Source organism: Mus musculus, chromosome 9, assembly GCF_000001635.26.
Source record: "Mus musculus strain C57BL/6J chromosome 9, GRCm38.p6 C57BL/6J".
Lineage (NCBI taxonomy): Eukaryota > Metazoa > Chordata > Mammalia > Rodentia > Muridae > Mus > Mus musculus.
The window spans coordinates 122,257,556-122,269,874 of NC_000075.6; the positions used below are offsets into that span (position 1 = coordinate 122,257,556).

The 12,319-nt window shown below is 45.3% G+C and overlaps 1 protein-coding gene across 6 annotated transcripts in view; it reads right to left on the reverse strand.

Annotated features, from left to right (window-relative positions):
• Ano10 (anoctamin 10) overlaps nucleotides 1–12,319 on the reverse strand; it is a 118,571-nt gene that overhangs the window by 81,682 nt on the left and 24,570 nt on the right. For 5 of the 6 annotated variants that reach the window (NM_133979.3, XM_030243941.1, XM_011242929.3 and 2 more), the window contains exons 5-8: nucleotides 6,115–6,234; nucleotides 3,529–4,098; nucleotides 1,980–2,035; nucleotides 1,362–1,436 (exon numbers count right to left, since the gene is read on the reverse strand). In NM_133979.3, coding sequence (NP_598740.1) covers nucleotides 1,362–1,436; nucleotides 1,980–2,035; nucleotides 3,529–4,098; nucleotides 6,115–6,234 — 821 coding nt within the window. The remainder of the gene's footprint in view (nucleotides 1–1,361; nucleotides 1,437–1,979; nucleotides 2,036–3,528; nucleotides 4,099–6,114; nucleotides 6,235–12,319) is intronic. The other variant, NM_001271873.1, reaches the window with a different exon arrangement.

The window sequence follows — 12,319 nt, forward strand, 5'->3', positions numbered from 1 at the left end:
GGATGGATGGATGGATGGATGGATGAATGAATGAATGGATGGATGGATGGATGGATGGTTGGATGGATGAGTGGATGGATGGGTGGGTGGCCGGCTGGTAGGCAATCCAGAGTTCTTGGGAAAGTAAGTTAACCTGACATTGTGATGGCAATCTTTGTCATTTTACCCAACTATAGCATGTTACTACAAAACTCCAGGTTTCACAGGGTGGGGATCACTGTTGACTAAAGTATTTTAGAAGTGTGAGCTATGGAGATGACTCCATCAGTGCAATGCCTGCTGTGCAAGCATGAGGACCTGAGTTCAGACTCCCTGAATAAAGAGATGGACATGGTGGTTACTGCCAGCATCCCAGTGCTGGGGAGGCAGAGACAGGAAGACCCTTGGGGCTCACTAGCTGGTCCTGCTGAATTAACAAACTCCAGGTTTAGTGAGAGACCATATCTCAAAAAAATAAAGTGGAAAGTAATCAAGAAAAACCCAACATTAGACTTGCCTCTGTATGCATATGTGTATGCACATACAGAAGAAATCAATACTTTGAAGGACTGCAGAGATAGCGAGTGGTAAAGAGCACTGGCTGTTCTTCCAGAGGATGAGGGTTCAATTCCAGCACCACATGGCAGACATGGCAGCTCACAATCATCTGTAATTCCTGCTACAGGGGATCTGATGCCCTCGTCTGTCTCCCCACCCCCACCTTGGCATCAGGTATTTGGCATATAAGTATACATGTGGCCCAGAACTCATACAAACAAAATACATATTTTTAAGAGAAAAATTAATACTTTGAATTCAATTTATTAGTTTTATTAGTTACTGGTTTTATATGATCCAGAAACTATGATACTATAAATGCAGGCAGGACTCTGTCAAACATTTCAGACATGAAGCAGCACCACACAGGACCTACTATTCTTTCAGGTATAACATGTTATTAATGCAAAAATGAAATTTGCAAGACCTGTGAAAGGTTATCCTAACCACCCACATCACTGACCACAGATCACAGACTTCGGACACCCGTGTAATCAGAACTGCCTTGGGAAAGTCACTTAACTAACTTCTCTGCTAAGCATAATACACTGAGCAGGTACTAATGCTTATTCTTTTTGTTTGTTTGTTTGTTTTGGTTTTTGCGAGACATGGTTTCTCTGTGTATTCCTGGCTGTCCTGGAACTCACTCTGTAGACCAGGCTGGCCTCGAACTCAGAAATTCGCCTGCCTCTGCCTCCCAAGTGCTGGGATTAAAGGCATGTGCCACCACGCCCAGCCTAATGCTTATTCTTTAAAGGGGAATAAAAACAGACAAAATAAAGCATAAAGCACAGCCTTCCCTCAGCATCCCGTTACACACTCACCTGGCGCAAAAGCTTCATGTCCTTCAGGACAAAGGCAATGTAGAAGAGTGAGGCGAAGCAATTCAGGAAGTTGAACTGCCAAAGAAGACAACAGTGTGAAGAGCTCTGAAGCAGCACAATCCATCTAAAACTGCCGCAGACAGGGACTTTGGGGCGCTTCCCTTTCCCCTCAGGCCTGAACTCAACTATCAACTCCAGAGGTGAGAGGGGTTCAAAGCACAGAGCTAAGGACAAGAGCAGGGATGAGGAGGAACTGCACAGAGCCCCTCCAGTCTCACCCAGCAGTGCCCACCTGGGAAGAGATCAGGGCCCTGCACCCTGTCCCACACAGGGACAGCCAGGCTCCCTGCTGTGATGTACAAAGTCTGCTCTGCAAGCATTCTCTAGGTCAGCAGCACCTGCAGGGCCTGCTCTCCTTTTCCTTACATGGAGCCTCAGACTGCTGCCCTATGGAGATGCTGGGACCCAGGCAACCATGGCAGAAAGACACTACTACACTGAGGAGCCCAGACCTGGAGTCACTTTGTGCCCGCAGACTTGAACCTTTGTCCCACACCAGGAGGTAGCAGGGCAGCGCTGGCTGAGAGACGCCATGGCCTAGAAGATATTAACACTTACCACCAACACTTTCAGAACGAGATGATTCTGGTAGGCAGATTCCAATCTGTGATTCTCTATAATGTGAAGAGGAAAGAAGACTATCTCAGACAAGAAGCACTGTAGGTGTGCTGTCATGGGGCAAATTAGTGGGACTGTGCTCAGAGGCCCCGGCATCTCCGGCTGTCAGTCACAGCCATCCAAGAACATCAATAAGGGCACGCTCTCATCCACTGAAATAGCATTGTGGTTGGGGATGTTTTTTTTTTTTTTTTTTTTTTTTTTAGATATGGGAAAAAGAAATCTGGGAAGTGTTGGCAAATGAGTCTACACCCAGCTATCCCACAAAAGAGCCTCTACTGTACTGTAAAATGGCTATGCAGGAAGCAGCACATCTCTGTGTGGAGCCTTGGACAGGAACAACTTGAATTCAGATTCTAGCCTCACCTAGAAATAGAGACATTGTATAGTGGCCCCAAGACAACAGAAGTAGGAACAGAAAACATCTTGAGGGACTCCTGCAGTGAGGACTGGCCTTCACTAGTATACACTACCTGACCTCAGGCCATCCATGCTACCTCCTGCTTTGCAGCCTCCTGCCCTACTGTAGGGATTGGCTGCTGCCTTGTGTGGCTGTGTATATCAGAACATATGACCCAATACAAAGAAAGCCCCGAGAAAACTGGCCGCTGTTACTAGAGAACAGACAGAAACTTAACAACGTTGCATCTACTAAGTTAAGGTCCAGACCTCTTCCCACAGGATAACACAACACATTTGCTTGCATGGACAAATACTGAATGACCTATGACCTTTTAAACTCTATCCTGGTTCTTTTTTCCAGGCATGCATACATGCCCACCTACCCTTGAGCTGCCGCCAATGACGGTGGGACGCAAATCTCAGCTGCTCTGGAGAAGTTTTATTTTACCCTCAGCGTGACATACAATGTTATGGTATTGGACAGGTTTAACACAGATATGCTTGAACTACCCTGACTATACTGTATAGTGTTGGTGCCTTGGTAAACATCAATACCTCCTGATCCACAAAAGCATAGAAGAGTTGCTAATTCACAGTACACCAGAAGGTGAGATGAGAACCTAATGTTCATAGGCACCCAGAACCTGGCATGGTGCATTGGATAAGAGCACTATGGAGTCATAGTCTGAAGATGAGTGAAGGTCACAGGTGAGCTGTGTCTTAGGTCTCCATAGCAAGCCCAGAGGAATGCTATCTACTCTTCAGTTGTGTGAGCCCAAACATCTAAGCAACAACTTAATCTTTTACTTTTATTTTGTGTAGCATGTATGAGTGCTACGTATGTGTGCATGTGTGTACAGCTCTGTGTGTGTGTGTGTGTGTGTGTGTGTGTGTGTGTGTGTGTGTGTGTGTATGGTGTAGGTCACGGCTGGTTCTCTCCTTCTGCTATGTAGGTCTTGGGAATAAAATTCAGTCCTCAGAATGAAGGACAGTGCCTTTACCAGCTGAGTCATTGCTCCCTGACCCTCTGACCTCAAGCAACACTTCTTAAAGGCAAGGAGATGTGGGACGAAGTGTGGAGGCTTACCCCAAGATGTTAGGAACTCGGCAGCATATCGATAGAGGCGGTTCATGATCTCAATCACAACGGCATAAACAATGCTGGGTACATACAGCAGAAGGCTGGTCCACTCAGACCCACTGTCCTCGTGGAGACTCAAGGCCCAGTCCTCCATGTCAAAGTAGATCATCATGACATAAAGGGAGAAATAAAGGCAGAGGCACACAAATGGCAGAGAGACTAGGTAGATGCGCAGTTGTCTCTTGTAGCTCGAGTAGAGGGGCTCCTCCCGGCCCGTGACTGAATTGATGCCAAGGACTCCATGAAACCCTGGCCGGGGCTCCTCAAACTGCCTCTTCATGACCAGAGTCCCCCAGCGATAGGTCATGTTGGCACAGCCACGCTTCCACACCTCCAGGATCACTGTGGACCATATGAGGTTGAACGAGGCAAAGATGACATACTTGTCGTAGTCTTCCCACACAAACAGGTAGTAGGGCAGTCCAATGATGGCCATGGGGATTAAGGCAAAGGTGAAGTACTCCAGGAACCCGAAGTACAGAGCAATTGTCTCCCCAAAGTAGCTACGAATGCTGTCTGCAGGGGAAAGAAGGGGAGGGCTGAAGGTACAGGCCACCAAAGACGGCCACCTTACCACAGCATAAGCAGATGTGTGTTTTCAGTGGTTGCTGACCCTTTACACCTCCATCCCCATCCTGTGTGGGGTACCACCTCTACCCTGCATGCAGCACAAACCCCACCTGCCAGCCCGACAGGCCTTGCATTTCCCAAGTTCACAGCTCAGGCATCAGCTGCTGAAGTGACTCTGTCAGGGGCCTTACCTCAGTTTCACCCTTATTTGCCCTTCATCTAACAGATACTTTCTTCCCAAATTGAGACAAGGATGTTTGTGCACACCTTCATATGAGTATTGGTCAGGAGGTAGCCTGGGCAGCCTGCTGACAAACCAAAGAGGCCATTCATACAGCAGCTCTGCTAACCTTGGCCATGTGAGGAATCAATCCCTGGGCCTCAGAGCAGCTAAGCTGGAACAAGAATGGGATGAGGGAGTGGGGGCGGGGGGAGGGTGGCACGTGAGAGGAACTAGTTCTTAATTATATACTGGATTTTACTAGCTTTCTAGTTTTAAGTTTAGTGTAGTTTATGTATATGTGTATGTCTGAACGTATGCACGAACACTACATGCATACAGTGCCCACAGAAGCCAGAGTGAGGTATCACAGATCCCCTGGGACTGGAGTTACAGTACAGTGCCCTCGGAGGTGGGAAGAGGGTGCCTGGTCTCCCTGAAGCTGGAGTTGTAAATGGTTGCAAGCCATCCAACATGACTTGCCGGAAACAAAGTCAAGGCCCCTGCAGGAGCAGCAAGGCATCCTAACCCCTGGCCATCTCACTAGCGTTCAATCTTTAAACTTCTTGTTCAACACTGTAAATAGTTGGTTGTGGAAATGAAGATTAGGAACAAAATATAGAAAGAAGGCTTCTCTTAAAATAAAATTTAAAAATGTGCTTTAAAGAAAATGAGATGACAACAACACTGAATGAAGCTCCAACGTGAATACTGTCTCCATGCTTAAAGTCTTAGCAAAGGCTGGGAGCGGTGCGTACGCCTGTAATCTCAGCACTTGGGAGGCAGAGGCAGGTGGACTTCTGAGTTAGAGGACAGCCTGGTCTACAGAGTGAGTTCTAGGACAGCCAGGGCTATACAGAGAAACACTGTCAAAAAAAAAAAAAAAAAAAAGGAGAGAGAGAGAAAAGAAAAAAGAAAAAGAAACGAAACGAAATGAAATGAAACGAAAAGAAAAGAAAAGAGAAGAAAAGAAAAGAGAAAATCTTAGCAAAGGCCGTGTGTGCTCAGTGGTAGAGCATTTGCCTAGCATGCTCAACATTTAATCTCCAGCACTGAAAAGAAGAGTTTACTCAAACACATAACCGACCCAAAATGTTTAAACATTAATATTGATGGAGCTTTCCATAAAGTAATATTCAATATATACCAGGAAAGTTACTCTTATTCACAGAAAATAAAGGATTGAGTCTGACTCAACTTAAGCATAGCTTGGCCCCCTCCCTGGGAATAGAAAATTTCAAATACTAAATATTCAGTCAAGCTATCCTCATATGAAGACATGGTTCACCTTTGTTGGAGAGACAGCTTGGCAGTTAAGAGTGCATGCTGGTCTTGCACAGGACCCATGTTCACTCTAGACTACATCCTGCAGGCAGCTCAGAATTGCCATCACTGTAGCTCCAGGCCCTGATGCCCTCTGCTGGCCTCTGCAGGCACCTACATGCACATGACAGCCCCAACCTCACCTACACACACACACACACACACACACACACACACACACACACACACACCTAAAAACAAATGAGATCTTATTTTAGAAGATGTATATTCACAACAGCTGCTCTGAACTGCCTATGTTGTAGATCAAATTTAGCCAAAGCCTACATGAGATTTTAAAAGGAACAAAGCCACCAAGCCATCTCCTTGTCCGTGCAGCTGCTAAGCACTGGCAGGAAAGCACTGATCCACTGATCGGGCAGATGGCGGCTTCATCAGTGAACACAGGCAGTGACACATACCTATGGGCTGGTACTTGAGAGCAAACCGAGTGTACCACGTGTCCTCCAGCTTCTTCAGGGCTTCAGTGTCATGCAGCGGGAACACTTGGGTCACGATGCCAGACGTGAGCAGTCTCCTCACTGCGGAGGAAGCGTGAGAACTACCTAAGACACCAGCATGGCTTAGGATGCCTTCAGCAAACAGTGCAAGGACACCTCAGCACCGAGGTGGCAGTTTCCTGTGCAGGGTCACATCACAGCTGCCCCAACAGCTCTGAACGTGGACGATGTACTTCAGTCTAGAAATATCTTTACTATGTTCTCTCACTATGAAAGCAGTACAAGTTGAGTAAAAGTCTGGCCGTGGTGCGTATGCCTGTAATACCAGCACTCGGAAGGCAGAGGCAGGCGGATTTCTGAGTTCAAGGCCAGCCTAGTCTACAGAGTGAGATCCAGGACAGCCAGGGCTACACAGAGAAACCCTGTCTCTAAAAACAAAACAAAACAAAACAAAACAAAACAAAACAACCAACCAACCAACCAAAGAAACAAACAAACAAAAAAAAAAGTTGAGTAAAATTTTAAACTATACAAACTATAAATCAGAAGCATGTAAACTTTCCATTTTTCTCTCTATATAAAAATAGCTACTACAAATAGCAATTTGATATGTAACCAGATGTCAAGATATACACTGAAATTTATGTACAAATATACTGATGTTTAAATACAAAACAGGAATCATCTTACATATCTTACAGTACTCTTGATCATTTGAGTGGTGGTATATCAAAGTTTTTTAAAGATTTATTTATTTATACACACGAGTACTCTGTTTGCCTGTATGCCTGCAGGACAGAAGAGGGCATCAAATCCCATTACAGATGGAACCTCTGAAGAGTAGACAGTACTCTTAACCACTGATCCAGCACCCCAACACCCCTCCCCCAAATCCTGAAATTATTACACATACATTATTCTATGTCTTCACTCCTTTCTTACTGTATACACTTAGAATAGGATTTCTAGGACCAATGGCAAATTTTAAATTAATTCTTCTGCCCCAGTACTCTGATTTTCGCTGGCTACAGGACCTCCTCTGAGGCAGATGAGATGCTCCTGTGTTGGCAGCATCCTCACTCATTTCTGTCTTTCCAACCTCAGGACAAGACACATCCACAAACAGGAACTTCACACTCCCAGCACTCCTCCTTCTCCATGAGGCTGGGTGACAAGTATGACTGGAACATTCACACACAATATGGAAAAGACAAACAGTGCCTCCTGGCCATGCTCAATGGACCCAGAATCTCTTATCTGCTGTAGGTACCGAGAGCCACCTGCAGTGTGGAGGGATCCTCAGTCCTAAGGCCATGCTGGGGAGCTGGGGCACTTTTCCCATGAGTCTTTGAGACAGTCTCTTGCTGAAGAGCAAGGTTGTTCATGAAATGGAATTTGCATTTAAAAAGTCATGGCTACCACTTTCACACCCTGATGGGATCTCAGTTAGCTGGAGGAAAAGAGAACTCCTCACCCATGAGTCCTCTTACAATCCATCACTCAGACTCTCCACAGAGGAGGAGGGAAGTAAAGGGCAAGCTACTGTGAAGGGTCCCCTTCTTAGTGACTGGAAAAGGAACCAGTCGGAAGGACCAGCTCTGAGGGTGCAAAGACATACACATGTGGTTTGAGTTCTATCAGCTTTGGATGCTGTCAAGACCTTTTGTCAGTTCTTTATGCTAAGATTTCTGAAGACTTTTCTTTAGCTAACCTGACTTAACCACCTACAACCCGAGTCCTGGTCCTTCGTGTAGGGTACACAGCGACAACAGGGTCTTCTCCATCACAGTGTTTTCCACTGCTCCACCAGTGTTTGAAGTCTGAGCTGGCTTGTAGCACCGAAGTTGCGGGTTCTTCTCTACAAGACAACTCCATTATGGAAGGCTCTCCACCAGGCTCAAAGGCCCGCTTGTATATCTCCAAAAATAGGACAGTGAATGGAACCTCTAGAGAGGCTTCAAGTCTAAATTGCCAGCTTCTCATCGCTACCAATGCCAGAGCAGGGTTTTGGTTTCAGCTCTAAAAATAGGAGCTGGCATCTTTAAAAACCTCCAGCCTCCTCCTGTCAGCTTTGACTGTAATTACAAGGAAGGACTCTTACCTTGAAAGGAAAATAGGATGGTGCTTGGGCCTAACAAAAGAAGGCAGCAACCTCAGTTAGATTCCCTCCTTCCAGAGTGCTGATAATTCCACATCAATAGCCACTCCATGCTGGAGTGACTCATGAGAGCCACCAGATGGCAAACAGATTACTACTATCTTATCCAAGGGAATCAAAGGCTGGCCTGGTCTGAAGGACACCGTAGCAGCAAAAGCACTAATACCAACAGCCTCGGGCTGACTCGACGTGTTCACCTCCAAAGCTGCCTTGGGCTGACGTCATGTGTTCACCTCCAAAGCAAAGGGATCCCAGGACTCCTGACAGGCTCTGTGCAATGCGGAGCATCTGGCCAGACAGCAGACAGCTGAGGAAGGGAGGGTTCCACAGCAAGGGGTGACCAGCGCAGCCCCTTCCTGTGGCTGCTGGATATCATGGTAAGCAGGCTACTTCCATCCAAACTGGAAGACAGCTACACCCAGGGATACCTATGTCTCCTGTGTTTCTCATTTGATTTCCAACCTGTTTAATAAAGACTACAAACTCATGTGGCCAAACACAATGTGCATGTGTTTGAGCATGCATGTGTGCTGTGTGTTATCTAATATACACATATTTCAATGGTTGAATATTCTTACATACATTTCTGATTATGGTGTTTGGGGTTTTAGGGACCCCCCTACTCCACTTTGTCTATCCTTACACACAGAGGATGTCCTAACAAGATGCTGATGCCTTCTAGAGCACAGCCATGTAATGTTAAAGACGTCACATGTGTTAGAACACATGTTAGCCTGCTCTTCTGTTACTGTAACAGAGGACCTGAGCTGGGCTAACTTTATAAGAAACAAGGTTTCTTCCCATCACAGTTCTGGAGTATCTCCAGTGAGAACTCATGCTCACAAGAGCTGTGATGACATCGCCAAACAGGAAGCTAGGCTGGGCTTAGGGAAGAACATACTCCCAGTGAGACACACCAGAGTAAGTGTGCAAACTCCAGGTAGAACTGGTCATGTCTAGGTGGTTGGCTGATTGGTACAGGGGAACAGAGAGAGCTGGGGCTTCCAGCAGCGCCAGGACCTTGCTGTCTGTACTCTACTGCAGCACCACCCAGAAGTATCTGGAGCATGCCTCACAGCCAAGTGAATGAGAAAGACTACACATATCCTTTTGCAAATACATCAGTCAACATTCTGTTGATACAGAATGTGGGATGCTTGGTTACCTAGAACACTGGAGACACCAACACTTACTTGTTCATGAAACAAAATTAAAAACAAAAAGATCCAGAAACATTAAAAAGAAAGTTTTATGAAACTAAAATTTACAAATGCAAAACACAAAGCATGAAACAAAGCCTTTAAGGTCAACAGAGGGTAAACAAAAGTCTGAACCTGGATGGAGCAGGCAGACAGTGGTGGTGTTCCAGAGTTCCTGGGGCCCAGGGGGGCATGGATGAGCCTCCAATACTTGGTGCACATCCATAGTGTCTTGCTAGCTACCACCAGGAGGAAGGCCATTAGCTTTGGTGCTGAGTCAAGGCCAAGCCCTGCAAGAACAGTGCTCCCTAGAATAGTGCTCCCTACAAGAACAGTGTTCCCCAGAGCTCTCTATAGAATGCAGCTGCCTCAGGAGAACTCACAGCAGGACAGAGTATAAGCCTCTCTCTATCATTGCTTCTTGCTGGAGACTCTGGCCCCTTCCTCCCATGTCCTACCTTCCAAAATTGCCAATCTGGGGATACAGTGCTTCATTTTAAATGAACAGTGGCTCATACTTGCAGTATGAGGGAGGCTGAAGCAGGAGGATTGCTACAAATTTGAGTCCAGTCTCAGCTCTAGACTGAGCTTCTGACTCAAAAACCCAAGACAAAAATAATATTAAGTACTAATCACAGAGAAACTGATAAAGATACATGACAGGGAAACTGAGAGCACTGAGAAATCAAAGCAAAAAATGGGCAGAGAAGTAACAGCAGGAGGTCAGTGTTGGAAGCCACAGTGCCAGGAAGTCTCCGTGCTGAGTGTCATGCGAGGAAAAGCTGATATAGTGAAGGGATTCCAGCAAACACATCTCCAAAATTAAAATGCAAACAGGAGCTGAGAGAACAGAAGGAATTGCTCCAAAGAGCAATGTGAGGAAGCATGAAATGACTACAAATTCCAAATCAACAAAGTTACAAAGAGAGAAAGAAACACAGGTGAAAAAAATTGTATATAAGTCTAGGACAGTTGATGTTGCAGAAGGTACATAAAAGCCTACACATACACAATCCACTAGGACAGTTGATGTTCCAGAAAGTGCATAAGAGCCCCCTACATGCATACACACACACACACACACACACACACACACACAATCTACACCTCTAGAACACAGTCAATACCACCAAGTCTTCAAAGGTAGTTGTGGAAATGCTTCCTCAGATGATGGCCATCTTTCTTAAATGATACCCAGATGGTGCCCAAGACAAAAACTCACAAAAGCCAGTCTAGTCTTCCCCTCGGCTGGCAGCGCTTAGGTCACACAATGTAAAACAGCAGGGTTTGTCAGAGCTCTGGCAGCCTTCATCAAGAAGTCCAGGAATCTGGAAGTCCCCAAATGGGTGGACACAGTTGAGCTGGCCAAGTACCAAGAGCTTGCTCCCTATGAGGAGACTTGCTTCCACACAGGACCTGTCCCCACAGCACCACATCTGTGCCTCCAAGGTTATACTGGGGTCGACTCCATGATCCAACCTACAGAGAACTGCAGAGAAATGGATCAAGTATAGCCACTTAAGTAGCGCCTCCAAAAGTTTGGCCCTCGGACCCTCTAAGCAATGGGTAGGGAGAGGTCAACATGGAGAGGGGGCAGCAAAAAGTCATGGGAGGGGCAGGGAATGATGACAACAGATCTCTTCTTTTCTCTCATATGCAAATCTAAATTTAATGTGAAAGCAGAAGGTGGAACTTTTCAGTTGAAGAGTGACCAGGAGGAGGCGGGCAGCAATGGAGGGTCACGGAAAAGGGAACATGAAGTCAGAAATATATGTGTATGAAAATATCACAACATCCATTTTCTGTACAACTAAAAATTAATTTAAAAAAGAGAAAAGAATTTAACTTTTGATATAAGTTAAAAAATGCAAACATGAAGTCAAAGAAATTAAGAAAATGTTATGTTAAATTTGATTGGATGTATTTTAAAGTTGGCATTACCTAGCATTTTCACTGAAAAAAGGAAAATAACAAGACACACCATGAGGTACAAACTTCTTCTTAAGCACAGAAAAAAGCAATTTCAACGTGAAATACAACACCACATCAAACAGCCCAACAGAAAGCAGGTCATTAATAAACAGTATACATCCAAATTACATTTCAGTGGGAGAGGGCTTGCCTGGTATGAGTAGAGCCCAGAGCTTGACCACCAGAGCCACAGAACTGAATGGCATCAACAAGGAAATATCCATAGGAGAAAAGCCTGCAGATTGGGCTGCATGAAAGACATAAATCCTAACACCAGATGCAGCTAAAATGACCCTCAGCAGAGCTAACAGCAAAAGGATAAATAAAAACAGGCACACAGAATGAGTTCAGCCTTACCCAACACTAAACAAGGAAACAAAGAGTAATTAGCAACTGTGAAGGATACAGTCTGCACTGGAAACCTGCCAAAAATCTTCCTGCAGCAAATAATAAGCTACACAGCAAAAAGCAAACAAGCAAACAGCACACCTTACAGACAACAAATCCTCAGAAACATGATGGAATCCCCATAGTCAACAATCTCCAGGATTAGGACTGATCAAGAAAACAAAACAAAATACAAATGATTTTTAAAAAGCAAATGGCAAAATTAAATTTTAGGACAAATAGAAATGGTCAAAAACACAATAAAAATAGATAAAATATTCCTATCATTTAAAAAAGCAGTAAGTGGCGTTCATCAGGAGTTAATAAGATAAGAAGGGTTCACCAGGAGAGGTCAGAATAGGCCCACACCAGAACACCATTGTCCACACACTGATGACACAGAGCAAAACCTCACAGCCTATCAGACACTGCAGAGTCCAGTAAATTCACA